The 20,208-nt window shown below is 50.2% G+C and overlaps 1 protein-coding gene across 1 annotated transcript in view; it reads right to left on the bottom strand.

Moving 5' to 3' along the window:
* The window catches only part of LOC309388973 (NACHT, LRR and PYD domains-containing protein 12-like), a gene marked incomplete at its 3' end in the record, with an annotated part of 113,647 nt that overhangs the window by 25,010 nt on the left and 68,429 nt on the right, over nt 1-20,208 (bottom strand). The window contains exons 8-10 of the mRNA XM_081946803.1: nt 4,824-4,994; nt 2,869-3,039; nt 2,111-2,281 (exon numbers count right to left, since the gene is read on the bottom strand). Of these exons, the coding sequence (XP_081802929.1) occupies nt 2,111-2,281; nt 2,869-3,039; nt 4,824-4,994 (513 nt within the window). The remainder of the gene's footprint in view (nt 1-2,110; nt 2,282-2,868; nt 3,040-4,823; nt 4,995-20,208) is intronic.

Below are 20,208 nucleotides of genomic sequence, written 5' to 3'. Positions count from 1 at the left end.
CGGCGCCATGTGGATCAATTGAGGCGCCGCCTACCTCCGGAGACTCAAACCGACCCGGCGAGGTCGGCCACCAATGTTTTGCAGCCGACCCCCGGTTTGCCACTGCCCAAACAGCACCTGCCTGGCCCAATGCCCAGGCTTCCAGGCCATCCAGATCTCCTTGCACCTGACGCCGCCTACTGGCAACCTCCCGGGGGGGGCCACCCTGCTAGGGTGGCTTCCCTGGGAATTCCCTGCCCTCCGGCCTTCTCTTATCCAGGCCTGTCCTGCTCTGACGCCACCCTCCGGCAATCTCTCTCAAGCCTGGTCTCGGCCGCACCCCATCGCCCATTCCTACCCATTACGCAGCCTCTTCCTGACGGTCCAGGCCCGGCTGACCACTCCTTCCCAGGAGGAGCTTCCATGGGCACCTCCTCGACCGACGACTCCACCACAAGTGAGGCGTTCTGGGCGGGTCCACCGCCGCCCCACCTATTTGTGCGATTACACCTGCGCAACATTCACGCATGCGCCCACGCTGCGGGGGAAGAGGTGTAGTATTCTCCCGATGACGTCAGGCTTACCCTGCTTGACTTCCGGCAACAGCCAAGCCGCGTCTGATTGGCTAAGACGTGGCTTGGCAAAACGCGGGCCATTTCCTAGCCCTGATGGCCCCCTTGGCTCCCCTTCCCAGCACCATCATTGCCACTTGCCATCTAATTGGCTTGCAGCTTTTTGTACCCTGGAGTAAAACACCTGGAATAATTCGTGTTACAACAAATGGGCCGAGCCAAAGAGCAAGGGTCGGAGGCCCAGAGTTTTGTAGGGTCGGAGGCCCTACAAGGCAGGGGGCAGGACAGTAAAAAGAACAGAGGCGGAAGGGAAATTGGTGGAGGGAGTTGGAGATAGTCCCTTTTACTTACCAAAGACCAAACCCAGAATGTCCTGGGCTGGGTGGGTACACAGTGACCCATGATTTTTGGTTAACATCTACAACTATGATAGATTCTACAGCTGAAAGGAAGAAAGACCTTAAAGGGGGAGTTAAGAAATATTCTTGCTTGGGGGGGGGGTCAAACAGGCTATATTAGGTACTCCCAAGGGAAGCTTAGCAGGTTGGTGAGATTCTTCTGAACTGTTGAATCAACCATAAAGAAACCGTTTTATCTAATTTCCAGAGCTGTTCTGGTTGACTGTGCCTGACATTAATCTCAGGAAGAATCACCAGGAAAGGGCCAGCAGAGGAAGAAAACTGGCTGTGAACACCTGGAACACCTGGGATAATTCGTGTTACAGCAAATGGGCCAAGCCAAAGAGCAAAGGTCGGAGGCCCAGAGACCCATTGGACAGGGAGAATCACCGGGAAAGGGCCAACAGAGGAGGAAAGCTGGCTGTGAATGGGCTGATGTGGGTGGCTGGAGGCAATGGAGGCATGGCCAAAGATGGGATCCTGAAGGTCCTAGACCCATTCAGAAGTTACCCAGACCACCTTCACTTTTGTCAATTATTTATGCTGCAGCCTGATTCTATAGTTGTTCAAATTGTTTTTTTTCTCATTAATCCACACTCAATACTCATAATAACAAATAGAATTGTTTTAGAAATGTCTCTAATTTTTTTTTAAAAAAACCTGAAATATCCTATTGGCCTAAGTATCAAGACTCTTCACTCAGTACCTCGTTGAAGCATTTTTGGCAGAAATAACTGTCTATTTGGGTCTGATGCAACAAGCTTTGCACACCTGGATTGGGGGATTTTCTGTCATTCTTCCTTGCAAATCCTCTCATGCTCAGTCAGGTTGGATGACGACCGCCAGTGCACAGCCATTTTCAGGCCCCTCTAGAGATGCTCATTAGGGTTCAAATCAGGGCTCTGGTTGGGCCACTCTAGGACATTCACAGAGTTTTCCCTAAGCCACTGCCCTGCCACCTGTTCCCCCTCCCAGCCCCACTAGAAAAAAATATATCAAAAAGTACAATTTCTTGAATATCAAGTATGCAATGTATTTTTTAGGAACTGAAGAGAATAGGACAAAGTATGGCAACTAAATTGACTTTCTAGATATATTTCTAAAATATTAACAGCCAAAAGACACTTATGCAGATCAAATTGAAAGTAAATAGTCACTTACTTCAATGTCTCTATTGCACATTGTGGATGTTTGAGCCCATCCAGCAATAGTTCCATTGCTTTGTCATCTGGGTTCTGGATGTGCAAGTCTAACTCTCTCAATCTCTGGTTTTTCCTGAATACTTCTGCAACATGCCTGCTGCTGGATTCAGTCAGGGTCACTCCAGAAAGTCTGTAGTCCAAAATAATCACAATTAGTTCTTGAAAAATAATTATGGATAGTTTTTTTAAAGGAATTCAAGGGAATGTATTTATGACAACTGAACTGAAGAGAATAGGACAAAGTATGGCAACTAAATTGATTTTCTAGATATATTTCTAAAATATTAACAGACAAAAGACACTTAGGCAGATCAAACTGAAAGTAAATAGTCACTTACTGTAATGTCCCTATTGTGCATTGTGGATGTTTGAGTCCATCGCACAATAGTTCTATTGATTTGTTATCTGTGATGTCAATGCCAAAGTAGAACTCTCTCAATCTCTGGTTTTTCCTGAATATTTCTGCAACATGCCTGCTGCTGGATTCAGACATGGTCACTACAGAAAGTCTGTAGTCCAAAATAATCACAATTAGTTCTTGAAAAATAATTATGGATTGTTTTTTTAAAGGAATTCAAGGGAATGTATTTATGACAACTGAACTGAAGAGAGTAGGACAAAGTATGGCAACTAAATTGATTTTCTAGATATATTTCTAAAATATTAACAGACAAAAGACACTTATGCAGATCAAACTGAAAGTAAACAGTCACTTACTTTAATGTCTCTATTGTGCATTGTGGATGTTTGAGTCCATCGCACAATAGTTCCATTGATTTGTTATCTGTGATGTCAATGCCAAAGTAAAACTCTCTCAATCTCTGGTTTTTCCTGAGGACTTCTGCAACATGCCTGCTGCTGGATTCAGACAGGGTCACTCCAGAAAGTCTGCAGTCCAAAATAATCACAATTAGTTCTTGAAAAATAATTATGGATTGTTTTTTTAAAGGAATTCAAGGGAATGTATTTATGACAACTGAACTGCTTTTCCTTGGATATATTTTCAAAATATTGCTCAATTTGGAATATTTGTGGTCATCCAACGGAAAGGAATAAATGTTGAAGAGAGCAAGGGGGAAGGCAGGTAAACCCTACCTGTGCACAGCTGGTCCTGGTGCTGGTAGGGGAAAGCAAGCAAATGCTGCCTGCACACTACTCCTGAAGGTGCAGGGGTCGGGGGTGGTGGTTCACAGTGCCGTAAGAGCCAAACTGCCCATTCGGCATCAGGCTGGAGTCCAGGTGCATAGGCAATGGTGGTGGTTGTGAAAATAAGAAGCCAATGTGGGCAATGGGCAGGGGTTTCCTAATTTGACCTCTCACTGCCATTGCCACTATGTCTCGACTCTGACTTAACTCTGAACGGGCAGTTCAGCTGACCTCCCATTGTGCACCACATCATTCTAATCCCCCCCACAAAACCCACCATCAGTCGTGTTTACCATCAATGCGCTGATGTTCCCCACATCCCCCAGGAGCAGTGCACAGCCAGCATTTGCCTCCTTTCCCCTCCAAGCTCCAGCAGGAGCTATGCACAGTCATTTGCCTGTTTCCTCCTACCACACCAGATGTGCAGGCAGAATTTACCTGTTTTCCCCCAGCCTCCCAGGAGGAGCGCACAGGCAGTGTTTGCCTGCTGCCCCCTCCCAGCACCAGCACGAGCTGTATGCAAACAGAATTTGCCAGCCTTGCACTCCTTGTTCTCTTCTGTAACCTGTCACTAATCACATTCTCCTCCAGGCTCCCTTGGCTCCCCTTCCCATCACCATCATTGCCACTTACCATCCAATTAGCTTGAAGCTTTTTGTACCCTGGAGCAAAACACCTGGGATAATTCATGTTACAGCAAATGGGCCGAGCAAAAGAGCAAAGGTCGGAGGCCCAGAGACCCATTGGACAGGGTGAATCACTGGGAAAGGGCCAGCAGAGGAGGAAAGCTGGCTGTGAATGGGCTGAGGTGGGTTGCTGGAGGCAATGGAGGCATGGCCAAAGATGGGAGCCTGAAGGTCCTAGACCCATTCAGAAGTTACCCAGACCAATTTCACTTTTGTCAATTTATTTATGCTGCAGCCTGATTCTATAGTTGTTCAAATTGTTTTTTTTCTCATTAATCCACACTCAATACTCATAATAACAAATAGAATTGTTTTAGAAATGTCTCTAATTTTTTTTTTAAACTGAAATATCCCATTAGAATAAGTATCAAGACTCTTCACTCAGCACCTCCTTGAAGCATTTTTGGCAGCAATTACTGTCTTTTTGGGTATGCTGCAACAACCTTTGCACACCTGTATTGGGGGATTTTCTGTCATTCTTCCTTGCAAATCCTCTCATGCTCAGTCAGGTTGGATGACGACCGCCAGTGGACAGCCATTTTCAGGCCCCTCCAGAGATGCTCATTAGGGTTCAAATCAGGGCTCTGGTTGGGCTACTCTAGGACATTCACAGAGTTTTCCCTAAGCCACTGCCCTGCCACCTGTCCCCCCTCCCAGCCCCACTAGAAAATAATATCAAAAAGTACAATTTCTTGAATATCAAGTATGCAATGTATTTTTAGGAACTGAAGAGAATAGGACAAAGTATGGCAACTAAATTGATTTTCTAGATATATTTCTAAAATATTAACAGCCAAAAGACACTTATGAAGATCAAACTGAAAGTAAATAGTCACTTACTTTAATGTCTCTATTGTGCATTGTGGATGTTTGAGCCCATCCAGCAATAGTTCCATTGCTTTGTCATCTGGGTTCTGGATGTGCAAGTCTAACTCTCTCAATCTCTGGTTTTTCCTGAATACTTCTGCAACATGCCTGCTGCTGGATTCAGTCAGGGTCACTCCAGAAAGTCTGTAGTCCAAAATAATCACACTTAGTTCTTGAAAAATAATTATGGTTTTTTTAATAGGAATTCAAGGGAATGTATTTATGGCAACTAAACTGCTTTTCCTTGGATATATTTTCAAAATATTGCTCAATTTGGAATATTTGTATTCATCAAACTGAAAGGAATAAATGTTGAAGAGAGCAAGGGGGAAGGCAGGCAAACCCTACCTGCGCACAGCTCATTCTGGTGCTGGTAGGGGAAAGCAAGCAAATGCTGCCTGCACACTACTCCTGATGGTGCAGGGGGCGGGGGGGATTTCTCAGTGGCATAACAGCCAAACTACCCATTCGGCATCAGGCTGGAGTCCAGTTGCATAGGCAATGGTGGTGGTGGTGAAAATGAGAAGCCAATGTGGGCAACGGGCAGCCAGCAGTGGGCAGGGGTTTCCTAATTTGACCTCTCACTGCCATTGCCTCTGGGTCTCGACTGGCTTAACTCTGAATGGGCTGTTCAGCTGACCACCCATTGTTCACCACATCATTCCAAACAGCCACACACACACACACACACACACCCCACACACAACCCAGGAGCTTCCGGCGATGGCGGTCGCCTCTTGAGCTCCAGGAACTGTAGCGGAGCCCCAATGGCGGGGAAGGGGTTGCTGCCGGCCCTCGTTCCATCCGAGGGCCGAGAGTCGGACTGCTGAACCATCCTGGCCTGCTTTGGACCTATTTCGGTCCGTCAGGGTGGTCGGGGAGGCCGGGGAGACCGGAGAGAGGCCGGAGAGAGGTGAGAGGCTGGAAAATGGATGCGGGGGCTGGGGCTGAAGGCAGGAAGAGGAACGGCGATGGCGTGCATGTGTTTGGTGCAGGCGATGGCGGAGGGAGTAAGGAGACGTCCGTGAGAGTGACTGGCAGGGCTGGGACTGGTTGAGCAGAATGGAGCTGAGCAGCTGAGTAAACGGCAGAGATGGCAGCGGCGGCAATGAGAAGAACGGGAGAGGAGACGCCGCTGCCAGGGGGCCTTGCTGAAGATCTGCTATCTCCGAGCGCCCCCTGGTGGCTCCCCCCGCCTGCAGACCAGCCAGCACTAATAAGAAGACACCAAAGGCTTAACATCAGGATATTGGAACGCTGGGTGAGAGCCTGGAATATGAGGTTTTTGGGCTTTTTGGGAGGGAGCCAGGACAGAATCTGGAGTTACAGGACGATGGCCGGGGGTGGTCTAGAACAGCAGAAGCTACCGGAAGATCAGGCCTAGGGCCATGGAGAGGCCGGAGTGGTGCCTGGATCAAGCAGGCCTAGGCTAAGAACGCCCCCCCACCCACTGAGGACCCTAGACTTCTGTCCATGAGCTCATGCTCACCTGGGACCATCTTATGCCCACTCGGGACCATATATGGCTTTCACCCACTTTTGTCATCTTTTATCATCGTTTATCATCTTTGCCACCTCTATTATGCCTGCACCATCTGGACATTTGGATTTCTATCTGCCCCCCCCCCCATCCTCATCCAAATACGAACAGGATTCTGCGTCTTACCCCCCCTACTGACTTTGTTACCATCTGCAGCACCTTAACCCCACTGGATTCTTATATCAATTTACCTGAGGTCAGACCTGCTCTGCCTGCGGGAGGCCCCTCTCTTGCAGGCATGGCCCTTGGCTCTCTCAAGGGCCCGCCTCGATGACGGGTTTGTCAACCCCGAGAGGTGCAGGAAACGGAAGCTAAGGGGTTTTTTAATTAAATGCTTTGTATCTTTTTTAGGGGGTTCCAGGGTGGGGGGAAGGGTCCATCAGACCGGGAGGGAAGCCAGTGCCAGACAAACAGGTGAGTCCAGGAAGGAAGGGAACGAGGTGGGGGGGGGAAAGAAAAGGTCATTTCAACGGAGGGTTGTTTTATTACAACGGTCGTGGGGAGAGGGGGATGCGAGGACAGGAGAAGATCCCAAGTCGGTTGGGAGACTGTGGCTGTTGGCTATGCCCGGTCGTTTGTACCAACCCCCGCAGTCTGGGTGGTCAGGAGCTACAGAGCCAGGGCCTGCGGCTGATGCTTTGCAATGCAAGGTCTGTGATTAACAAGGCCCCCCTCATCAATGAGTTGATCTCAGAGGGGGAGCTAGACCTTGCAGGGATAACGGAGACCTGGTTGGGCCACGAGGGCGGTCTGCCCCTCGTGGAAATGTGCCCACCGGGTTTCCGGGCATTTCATCAGCCCCGGGCCCTGGGTAAGGGTGGTGGGGTGGCGGTAGTTATTCGGGAATGTTTGGAGCCGAGAGAGTTCACTGTTCCTCAGATACCCGGGTGTGAGTCCCTTGGTGTGAAATGGGGCCCAGGGAGGCAGTGGGGCTTGCTGATTGTATACTTGGCTCCTCGCTATGCATCAGCAGCCCTGCCCGAGCTCCTCGAGCTGATCTCGGAAACGGCAGTTGAGACCCCCAAGCTTCTGGTTATGGGGGATTTCAACTTGCCGTCGACGGGAGAGGCTTCTGAGGTGGCTCGGGAGTTCATGGCTTCCATGACGGCCATGGACCTGACCCAATTAGTTCAGGGCCCCACTCACGAAGGTGGTCACACACTGGACCTTGTTTTCGTATCTGAGCAGTGGACGAGTGATCTGGGAATGGGGGATTTAGTCATCACGCCCCTGTCATGGTCTGATCACTCATCTCTCTGGCAGAACTTCCCTGGCGCTACCTCCCACCGCGAGGAGGCGGAACCAGACTGTCTAAGCTGGTACCGCCCCAGGCACCTGATGGAACCGGATAGATTCCAGACGGAGCTTGGGCCAATACCTATAGCCCTGACCCGCTCCCGGTCGGAGGACCTAGTGGCCACGTGGAATAGGGCGGCAGCTGGGGCCTTGGACCGGGTTGCGCCTTTGCGACGTCTCCTGCGGCAGCGTTCCACCCGGGCTCCTTGGTTTACCGAGGAGCTGAGGGTGATGAAATGCCACAGGAGACGTCTAGAGAGCAGGTGGAGGTCCTCACGCTCCGAATCTGATCGAGCACAGGTAAGAGCCTACTTGCGGACTTACCTTGTGGCATTAAGGGCAGCCAAACATAGACATTGTGCCACCCTTATTGCGTCCGCCGATAACCGCCCTGCCGCCCTGTTTTGGGTGACCCGCTCCCTCCTATCACAGAGGACGCGGGGGGCACCCCTGCAGGGAAGAGCAGAGGAGTTTGGGGAATATTTGCAGGACAAAGTCGCTCAGATCTGGAGCGGATGGACCCCCTTCAGTGGACCGGATGAGCCGTCAACAGCGAGTCTTGTGAGACCACTCTGGGAGGAGTTTGACTCTGTTGCCCCCGAGGATTTGGACAGGTTACGTGGACGGCTGCGACCCACCACATGTTCAATGGACCCGTGTCCCTCCTGGCTGGTACTGGCATCCTGGGAGACGACACAAGGCTGGCTTCTGGGCCTGGTGAACGCTTCATTGGGTGAGGGATCCTTGCCAACCGCCTTGAAAGAGGCGGTGGTGAGGCCCCTGCTCAAGAAGCCTTCACTGGACCCAACGGAACTAGCTAATTACCGTCCAGTCTCCAACCTTCCCTTTTTGGCGAAGGTTGTTGAGAATGTGGTGGCGCAGCAATTTCCGTGACACCTCGACGAATCTGAATATCTAGACTCAAGCCAGTCCGGTTTCCGACCCGGGCACAGCACGGAGACAGCCTTGGTCACGTTGGTTGATGATCTCTGGAGGGCCAGAGATAGAGGTTGTTCCTCTATCCTGGTCCTATTAGACCTCTCAGCGGCTTTTGATACCATCGACCATGGTATCCTATTGCGCCGGCTGGGGGGGATGGGAGTTGGAGGCACCGTTCTACGGTGGTTCGGCTCCTACCTCTCTGACCGGACGCAATGTGTGTTGACAGGGGGGGCAGAGGTCGACCCTGAGGCCACTCTCTTGTGGGGTGCCGCAGGGGTCGGTCCTCTCACCCCTCCTGTTCAACGCATATGTGAAGCCACTGGGGGAGATCATCCGTGGTTTTGGGGTTGAATACCATCTGTACGCTGATGATACGCAGCTGTACATCTCAACCCCAAACCACCCCAACGAGGCTGTCGAAGTGATGTCCCGGTGTTTGGAAGCCGTCGGGGTCTGGATGGGGGACAACAGACTCAAGCTCAACCCCTCCAAGACTGAGTGGCTGTGGCTACCGGCACCCCGGTTCAGCCAGCTAACTCCATCGCTGGCCATAGGGGGTGAGCAACTCCCCCCTGTGGAGCGGGCGCGCAATTTGGGCGTCCTCCTAGATGCCCGGCTGTCTATGGATGACCATGTGGCAGCCGTGGCAAGGGGGGCGTTCCACCAGGTTCGCCTGGTGCGTCAATTGCGCCCCCTACTGGACCGGGATGCCCTACGCACGGTCACTCATGCGCTGGTGACGTCTCGCCTGGACTACTGCAATGCCCTCTACATGGGGCTTCCTTTGGGATGCATCCGAAGACTACAGCTAGTCCAGAATGCAGCCGCGCGGGTGATTATGGGGAGCTCAAGATATTCCCACGTGACACCTCTCCTGCGCGAGTTGCACTGGCTACCTGTGGTTTTTCGGGTGCGTTTCAAGGTATTGATTACCATCTTTAAAGCGCTCCATGGCACAGGACCCAGTTACCTGTGGGATCGTATCCTCCCGCACACATCCCTACGACCAATCTGCTCTCACAGGGAGGGACTACTACTGGTGCCGTCCACTAGGCAGTGCCAGCGGGCGACGCCTAGGGGTAGGACCTTCTCTGTGATGGGCCCAACCCTCTGGAATGACCTCCCCCCCGACATTAGAACTACCACTGACTTCCGTTCCTTCCGTCAAAAATTGAAGACTCACCTGTTTCGATCAGCTGGCCTGGTACATTCTTAGTTTTTACCTCCCGATGGATATATTTTAATGGGTAATTTTAGGTAATATTTTAACTCTTGGGTTATTAGAGCTTTTAATGTACTATATTTATTATTCTATATACAGTCTTGCAACCTCCTCCACCTACGTATTTAATTATTTAACTGTTTTATGTATGTATTTTATAACACATTTTAGTGACTGTACACTGCCCCGAGTCCCTTTTGGGAGAGGGGGCAGTCTATAAATATGAATAATAAATAAAATAAATAATAAACCATCAGTCGTGTTTACCATTGATGCGCTGATGTTCCCCACATCCCCCAGGAGCAGTGCACAGCCCGCATTTGCCTCCTTTCCCCTCCCAGCTCCACCAGGAGCTATGCACAGTCATTTGCCTGTTTCCTCCTACGACACCAGATGTGTAGGCAGAATTTACCTGTTTTCCCCCAGCCTCCCAGAAGGAATGCACAGGGAGTGTTTGCCTGCTGCCCCCTCCCAGCACCAGCACGAGCTGTATGCAAGCAGAATTTGCCTGCCTTGCCCTCCTTGCTCTCTTCTATAACCTGTCACTAATCAGATTCCCCTCCAGGCCCCCTAGGCCATCTTTCCCAGCCCCATCATTATCCAATTGGCTTGCAGCTTTTTGTATCCTGGAGCGAAACACCTGGGATAATTCGTGTTACAGCAAATGGGCCCAGCTGAAGAGCAGAGGTTGGAGGCCCTACAAGGCAGGGGACAGGACAGTAAAAAGAATAGAGGTGGAAGGAAAATAGGTGAAGGGAGTTGGAGATAGTCCCTTTTGCTTACCAAATACCAAACCCAGAATGGCTTGGACTGGGTGGGTACGCGGTGACCCATGATTTTTGGTTAACAACTACAACTATGATAGATTCTACAGCTGAAAGGAAGAAAGACCTTAAAGGGGGAGTTAAGAAATATACTTGCTTAGGGGGGGTAGGGAGATCAAACACTCCTTGGGCTATATTAGGTACTCCCAAGGGAAGCTTGGCAGTTTGGTGAGATTCTTGTGAACTGTTGAATCAAACATAAAGAAACCGTTTTATCTAATTTCCAGAGCTGTTCTGGTTGCCTTTGCCTGACATTAATCTCAGGGAGAATCACCGGGAAAGGGCCAGCAGAGGAAGAAAGCTGGCTGTGAATGGGCTGATGTGGGTGGCTGGAGGCATGGCCAAGGGTGGAAGCCTGAAGGTCTCAGACCCATTCAGAAATTACTTAGACCCCCTTCACTTTTGTCAATTTTTTAATGTTGGGGCCTGATTCTATTGAGGCAGCAGGTAAATGGGTACCTTACCTGAAGGGTATAAGAGCCCCCAGGCTCCCTTAGATCAGAAGTATATTCAAGTCAGCATATTAATTGACCTTTGATTTAGGCTACTTAGTAACTGTTACAAACTTTACGGAAACAGAAGTTGCAAAACACTTTAAGAGACAGACGAAGGAAACAGATTTGTGCAAGATATGAATCTGCCAGCTTGTGTATTAATAAATTGTTGCATTAGGAGGGTGCTGATACCCATAGTTTCACTTCTGCTTATGTACTTTTCCAAAGGGTATTTTCCGCATTTTTATGTAGAATGTGCAATATTATCAAATATGGTATGTAACCTCCCTTGATACTCCCCCAGCACCTCCTTTTTCCCAGAAGTAAATGCCCGTGTAAACCCCCTGAATTCAGGTGGGTATAAAACCCCTGTCCTGGGCCTAGCCAGGACAGTTCAGACTTTGCTATGTTAACGCTCTGAACTCGGATGCATCAATAAACATGTTTTCTCTCGAACCTTGTGGTCTCACGTCCCATTTCTGGCGAATTGAGGTCTTAGGCCCCAATCCGCCGCAACATTTCTGGCGACTCCGCTCGGGATCGTGAGGGGTCTTGGGACCCTCTGGTGTGTCCACCCCGGTGTCGGGGCCCGATTGGTCCAAGGGAACTTCCCTGGCACCACCGGACCTTTGCTCCGAGGGATTTCCAGGGGACCGAGGGCTACGGCACCAGCGGCTGACAACTCCAAGAACCACTAAGAAAGGACCAGAGACCAGGAGCTCCAAAACGCTGGCCGGCCGGGACGAGGGGATTCAGACAGGCAAGTATTGTGGGAACCCCCTATCCCCTGAAGTAGAGGCGGACTCCTTAGGGAGCCGGTCCAGAACGCCCAGATTCCATAGCGAACCGGAAGTGCGGGCTGATCCCCCGACGCTAACTGAACAGGTACCTCTGGGTGGATTGTCTAAGCACAAGTGCTTTATGAGGCTATTGCGGTTCCCTATGGTGACCCTGGTTATCGGGCACCCTGGGCCAGTAGCAAGTGCATGAGTCGTTCGCAGTTCCCATCGGTGACCGTGCTGATCGGGCTCCCTGGGTCGGACGGCTGAGTGTGTGTGTGTTTGTGTGCCATTCGCAGTTCCCATTGGTGACCGTGGTTATCCGGCTCCGTGGGTCGAACGTGTGAGTGAGATTTATTTGTTTTGTCTGGGACCCCGGGAGGATCATGGGTGGTAGCGAAAGTACCCCCTTAACCCCCCTCCAATGCATGTTACAACATTTCAAAGCTGAATTTATGTCTCAGGACTATGGCATCAGGTGGAGTAGGCATAAACTCAGGGTATTTTGCGAATCTGAATGGCCCACTTTTGGGTTTGACTGGCCAGCTGTAGGTACTTTCGATCCCCAAATTACTCTTAGGGTCCACCAACTGCTGTTTCACCCCTAACTGGGGCATCCAGATCAGGCCTCCTATATAGATGTGTGGTATTATCTGGTACATAGACCCCCTCCATGGATGAAAAAATGCCAGAATAAACAGTGCACAGTCATGATGTCTCTCACTTTAACATTAAAACGCCCACCGAAGAAAATCCAGCCTGTAATGCCTAGCGCTCCAGAAGAACTCCCCCACCCTCCGCCTTATGAAATCTCCCAAGACGTCGCCCCTCTGGCGGCTACTGCAAGGCCAATACCTTTGCCTACTCGCCCATCGCCGTCCGTCAGTAGCCCCCACCAGCGCAGTGCTAGCGTATCGGGGAGCGCTTCAGGAGCCACCTGGATGGAAGACAGGCTGGATGCTTTATCCTCCGTACTCTCGGCCACAAGCTCCTTCAAGGGCTCACAGGATTTAACTGTCACTGAGCGCCCGGATTCCCCAGAACCCAAGGAGGAGATGGGATCAGGAGAAGGGATGGAAGCAAGTGGAGGAATACCAACTGAGGAGATGCAAGACTCCCCCATAGCCACGCGCACTAGGGCTAGGCATCCCGAACCCACCATAACGGCCCCGCTGAGAAGCATGGACCAACTCCTAGTGGATCGCGATGACCCAACTAAGGTGGTGGCCAGCCCCTTGTTCCAACACGTTCATTTCTCCACCTCGGATCTCCTTAACTGGAAGATCCACTATGGCCCTTTTAGCGAAAAACCCAACGAAGTGGCGGATCTGATTAAAACCATCATGGACACCCATAATCCGTCCTGGAGGGATCTCCAACAACTGCTAACCACTCTGTTTAATCCAGAAGAAAGGGAGAAAATTAGGATAGCAGTCGGTCAGATTCTGAAGACTGAAGTTCCCGCACAATCCACATTGGCCCAATATATGGATGTGCGCTTCCCCTCCCGGGATCCCCACTGGGATCCTTACGATCCCCCACAGATGGAAAACCTTTGCTGGCTCCAACAGCTAATTATTAGCGCTATCCGGATGGCCGGCAAACCAACCACCAATATGTCAAAACCTTCCCTTGTCCACCAGGAGCCCAACAAAAGCCCTGAAGCTTTCTATACCAGACTCATTGAAGCCTATCAAATGTATACACCTATAGACCCCACTAGGCCTGAAAACGCTCGAATGTTGGCTATGGCTTACATCTCTCAAAGCGCTCCGGACATACGCCGGAAACTTCAAAAACTTGAAGGCGCTTTAGGGAAGCCCATGAGCGAATTAGTGGAGGTAGCTCGTAAAACATTTGTGAACAGGGAAGCGGTGGAGGAAAAGAAAAAAGACTTAAAAATGCAGCGAAAAGCCGAATTCCTCGCAGCAGCCTTAATGACGATGCCCCAAGGGGAAGGAAGAGTGAGAGACAGAGAGATGGGAACGCCCCTGGGACGCAATCAATGCGCTTATTGTCACCAGCATGGACACTGGAGGGAGGAATGCCCCCAAAAAGCAAGGGATGGCAGGGGGTCTGCGAGAGGATCTGGACGACCCAAGCCACCTAGAGACCCCCGTCTATGCCCCAGCGGTCATGGATGCGGAGGAAGACGAGGGTTCCGTCCCCCAGCCTCCTTGATGCAGCTGACCAATATAGATGAGGAGGAATGAAGCCGACTGGGTTCCAGAAGCCTCCCTGAACCTATGGTCCGCATTAAAATTGGAGGCACAGAAACTCCCTTCCTGGTAGACACGCTCGGTGCTTACAAAACCCCTGGGCCCCCTCTCTAACCAATCAATCAACATCCAAGGGGCGACGGGAGGTCCTCAGAAGCGTTCGCTCCTAAAGCCTCTACTCTGCTCCATGGGAGGGCATTCTATTATACATCAATTTGTGTATTTGCCTGAATGCCCGCTCCCCCTGCTGGGCCAAGATTTACTTTGCAAACTCCGAGCCCAGATTTTCTTCAATGAAGACGGGGAAATGAATCTTAAATACGGCCAGGTTAACTTAGAAGTATCCCGGGAGGTACTTATGACTGTCATGCAAGTAAGCGGAGATAAGTGGCGCGAATTTAGAGTACCTGAATTATGGGCGGAAGATAACCCCTCCAGCTTTGCAGCCCACCATCCGCCTATAATAGTTGAGGAGCTCCCAATGAAAGCCCCCGTCCAGATACGCCAAAGGGCATATCCCCGACCCATCGTAGCAGCCATCCAAGAAGTCATTGATCTGTATCTGGACCATCGGATCCTGGTTCCTACCGATTCAAAGTGGAACACTCCAATCCTTCCGATCCCCAAGGGAGAGGGGCGCTATAGAATGGCACAGGATTTACGTCCCATCAATGCGGCCACAGTCACAATCCACCCCACCGTTCCAAACCCCTATGTATTATTAGGACTGATTCCTCCAACTGCGCGATGGTTCTCAGTTATAGATCTTAAAGACCCTTTCTTCGCCATCCCCATTCATCGGAAAAGCAGACACCTATTTCCTTTTGAGTGGGAAAGCCCCGTCACGGGTCGCAAGCAGCAATATACTTGGACCCGTCTCCCACAAGGCTTTAAAAACTCCCCCACCCTGTTTGGAACAGCCCTGGCTACGGATTTGGAAGCGTTGCAGATTCCCCAGCCTGATGTATTGTTACAATATGTGGATGACCTATTGGTTACTGGCCACAATCAGGAACGCTGTCATAAAAATACATCGGCCCTGTTGAATCTCCTACAGGAGAGGGGATATAAGGCTTATAGAAAAAAGGCTCAACTAGTCCAAACAGTGGTCAGATATTTGGGATACGATATATAACAAGGACAAAGGGCATTGGGACACGAAAGAAAAGAGGCCATTTGTCAATTACCTACACCAAGGAATCAAAAGGAACTTAGAGGATTCCTAGGAGCAGCAGGGTTTTGTCACATTTGGATTCCAATTTCGCTCTACTGGCCAAACCATTGTACGATGCCACAAGGGGACATGAGAAGGAGCCTATGCACTGAGGAAAGGAGGAACAAGCAAGCTTTTTGCAGCTTAAACAAGCTCTCACCCAGGCTCCAAGCTTGGGCCTCCCTGACTTAGATAAGCCCTTTCACTTGTTTGTTGACACAAAGCAGAACATGGCTGTGGGGGTATTGACTCAGAAATTCGGTACCTGGCACCATCCAATGGCCTATTTGTCCAAACAATTGGACTCGGTGGCGAAAGGATGGCCAGCCTGCCTTAAAGCGGTTGCTGGCACGGCGCTCCTCACCCAGGAGGCCAACAAATTGACGTTTGGCCAGGAACTAGACATCTACACCCCGCGTGCCCTTAAAGCGGTCCTTGATCGAAAAGGCCATCAGTGGCTTACCAATCCCCGGATGCTCAAATATCAAGGTTTAATCACACATAATCTGGCTGTTCGACTGATTCAGTCACACGCCCTCAACCCGGCCACCCTCTTACCCGAGCCCGATGCCCAAACAATGCACGATTGCCTCCAAACTATAGCCGAAACATATGCCAGCCGCCCAGATCTGAAGGACGAACCTCTCCAACACCCCGATGCGTCCCTTTATATGGATGGCACCAGCTTCCTTCATGACGGAACGCGAAAAGCGGCATATGCTATAGTCACTCTCGAGGAGGTTTGGGAGGCAGAGCCCCTTCCCCCAGGCACGAGTGCTCAATTGGCTGAACTACATGCTCTCACGAGGGCTCTGGAATTAGCACAAGGCTTAAGAGTTAATATTTATATGGACTCCAAGTACACCTTTCTTACTGTACAAGTCCATGGGGCCCTCTACAAGGAAAGGGGACTCATCACCGCAGGAGGAAAAGACATTAAGTGTGGTCCCCAGATTTTGAGACTTTTGGACAGTATATGGGCACCTAAGGAAGTGGCCATTATGCATGTGAGGGGGCATCAAAAGGGTGCCACAGACAACGAAAGAGGCAATAACAATGCTGACCGAACGGCCCGAGCTGCAGCTCTCCAGCCCCTGAAGATGCAAGCCACTTGCCTGACCCTTTGGACCCCCAACCCATCATATCCACCCTCCTACACACCCCATGAAACTCAACAGGTCGTAGCCATTGGGGCACGCCTTCAGGAGTGATGGTGGGTTTTGCCGGACGATAGAGTCTTTCTCCCTCAATAGTTGGCATGGGATGCAGTGACATCGCTTCATAAGAATCTCCATATGGGCAAAACCGCCCTTCAAAAGGCACTGGCCAGAGAAGTTTACATTGACAACCTTGCTAGTATGGCTGCCAGAGTGTGTGCCCGTTGTCACGTGTGTGCAGCTAATAATCCCTGCCAGGGTCCCACTCTTCCTCAGGGACATCAGCCAAAGGGATCATACCCCTTTGACTCCCTCATGGTTGATTTCACAGACATGCCACGATCCAGCGCATATACGGCAATGTTAGTTTTGGTCTGCACTTATACGGGCTGGCCCGAATGTGTTCCCACCAGGACAAAGAAGGCCTTCGAGGTTACACGCACCCTTCTGTGCCTCATCATCCCTTGTTATGGCCTGCCGTCCCTCATTTCATCAGATAATGGCCCAGAATTCATTCATAAAGCCATGCAAAAGGTGGCTTCCATCCTGGGGATCACCTGGAAGCTCCATTGTGCATTCCATGCAGCGTTGGGCGGCCGTGTTGAATGAATGAACTGCACCATTAAGGAGAAGATAGCCAAAATCTGCCAGGAAACCCACCTGAAGTGGCCTGATGCGCTTAGTATGGCTCTCTTAGCAGTACGCTGTACACCTAGCAAGGATCTTGGACTCTCGCCCTTTGAATTGTTGTACGGGCGGGTGCCCAACCTCCTCGCTCCTCAAATGCAGCCTACTGCTCAGATTGCGGATTTGGTTAAAATCAAGCAGCTACAGACCCTGAATGCCATAGTCCTCAAATTGCAAAAATATGTATTGTCATGTCAACCTCATCTCATTGTGACTCCGGTCCACAACTTCCACCCTGGCCAAGCGGTCTGGGTCAAGGACTGGAAAAAGGAGCCATTGGGCCCCAAGTGGAGAGGACCATATACTGTTGTTATTTGTTCTCCCCTTGCTGTTAAGGTTGCGGAGATTAAACCCTGGATTCATTGGTCGCGAGTAAAACGAGCAGCCCCTCCTCAGTGGCACGTTGAGGCGGATGCACACGATCCCTTGAAAATCACCCTCCACCGCCGGCAAGGTCCATCCCCTGGGACGGTCACCCCTCCTGACGACACTCCGGAAGCCTTTCTCTCTACGGATGGGTGACGAATGCTCCACACCCCCTGCAGGTGGCACTCCGGATGCTGTCACCCCTCGCATGGGCAACATACAGCATCTCCTGTGGAACCTGCGCTCGTCCCGAGCCCCGAGGAACCACAATGAAAAACTCCCAGCGACTGCGTCAAACCGTCTGGATTAGGAGGGGCCTTATGCCCACTTTCTGGGTCGTGGTCATCCTCCTTATCATCTCAATTGTGATTAACTCTATGTATTTGTACCAGGCCCTATGCACCAAGAGCCTTAAAGAACAGCAAGTTAGTGATCTGGGACCCCCACTGGGTTTTCCTGAATCAGTCACCCCTCCGAAAGGGGGGAATGGGATATGTCTGCCCATATATGAAACAATGGGGCCAGGCCCATTTCCACCCTGTCGCAGCTGTTTCATGTATGGGCCAGGGGGCGCACAGTTTCTCCATAGTGATTCGTGGTTCCCCGAATGCCATAAGGAGGAAGATTTGTCCCCTTGTGAGTATGAGAATACTAACTATTGGCAGTGCAGGATTAACCCAAACGGTACGAGGTGGGCCCCGGATTACCTCTTTAACTCATCTGTCCTATGTCACCTCTTAAGCCCCATTCCCGAGATAATCCCAGGGATACAACTTTCAGGAATAAAACATGCTAGACAAAAACGTGCACAAAACACCAATAAAACAACCAAATCGGGTATTACGATTCTCAACAAATGAGGGGAAGGTGCAACAACAGGTAACAGGAAAATCCCCCCGTGTACCTCATGTATGCAAGGTCAAAACAAAAACATTTTCAAGTTTAAAATAGGAAAACCGCAAGACTGTAGTACCTCGGTATTGAGTCCCCCATTACAGGATTGCACCTTTGGATACGATCACCCTCGGGTAAAAATATGTAAGGGGTCGATCAGGGGTTAAGAACTGTACCCAGGTGCCCATGACGCCTAAGGTGTATAAAAGGTGCCAGAGTCCGGAGGGCATCCTCTGTTACCTTCCGAAACCCCCAGGTTCCGATAATTGTGAACCATGTATGAAAAAGGCGTTAGTGAGTACTCAGATTATTCAGACGTTGGTTTATCATACACAAGCCCCTCCAAATTGTGTGCCCCAATCAACCACCTGTGAAAATAATAGTACTATGTATAGCTACTGCCTGCAAGGTAACACTCTCGTATGTTTTAACCCCGAGATTCCCGTAAGGATTAATGTCACGGTTTGGGCAGGTCTAAGCCTGATCTACCAAAAACGCTCATGGCTTTATTACCTAAATTCCACTGTAGCTCTGAAACAAGGGTACACGCCCCTTACAGTAACCTTTGATGTGTGTACTGCAATGGACAAGGTGGTCCATATTACGTGTGGGGATGATGGGTGGCGCAACACGTATCAATCTGCACACAAATACTTATGCTCAAGGAATCTGGATCCAAACAAGGGTAATCCTGATGACTTCAATATTTTTCTATATTTTTGTATTTACATTGTTTTAATATGACTGTACACCGCCCCGAGTCCTGTTTAGGAAAGGGCGCGGTCTATAAATTAAAGTTATTATTATTGTTATTATTATTATTCAACCCCTGTGACAATCGCATGGTATGTATGGGTTGGGATTGTGTATGTGATTATACCGGAGTAGGCTATTCAGGTTGCCCCTACATCATAGCTTTCCAACGAATCCCCGGTACAAACCAGGCGTCTATTCAGGTGGCACGAGATCACCCCCCTCAGGTTAGTTATGGTATCGGGATTGAGGGGTCTGGAAGGGATCCTACCACTTACATTACCATCCGCCTCCAGATTCTGAACAATGGGGAAATTAAATCCCTCAGGTGGTCAGTGTATGACGATCTCCGCAAATTGGATGACCCTTTCCCCCTGAGCACCAAGGCAGTTAATCTCTTTGTTGAAATGGCAGAGGAAGTAGCGAAGTCCCTCACGGTAAAGAACTGTTTTGTGTGCGGTGGGACTAATATGGGAGAACAGTGGCCGTGGGAAGCTCTGGAAGCCAGTCCCGAGGTTTACAATAACATGACTAGGGATGGCAATATCACTCGGAGAACTGATCCCTCAGGGATAGTTTGGACTTTAACCACTAATCTGGTGGGACGGAATTGTTTCACTAGGAATGGATCCTATCTGGTGGGACACTTGATTTGCCTGTGAATATGGGATGTAAACTACACTAACTGTGTTTCACCTTCAGCCTTGCCAGCCCCACCCCAATTTGACCAGACTCTGCTCTCCTTTGTTAGTTACGATCATGATGACTCTGCCCCGTGGGTTGCCCCTAACAATATGTATTGGATTTGTGGCAACATTGCCTATGAAACCTTGCCCCACGATTGGTCCAGATCTTGCTTTCTAGGTTGGATAAAACCTTCCTTTTTCCTCCTCCTCATCCAAAAACGGCAGGTCTTGGGGGTACTTTTGTACGAACACATAGGTGCCAATAGGAAAAAGAGGGATACCGATA

The sequence above is a fragment of the Natrix helvetica genome (genome assembly GCF_964273705.1).
Source record: "Natrix helvetica genome assembly, chromosome: 1".
In the NCBI taxonomy this organism is placed as follows: domain Eukaryota; kingdom Metazoa; phylum Chordata; class Lepidosauria; order Squamata; family Natricidae; genus Natrix; species Natrix helvetica.
Note: the sequence above shows the minus strand (reverse complement) of the source record. Positions and strands in the feature narration are given on the sequence as shown.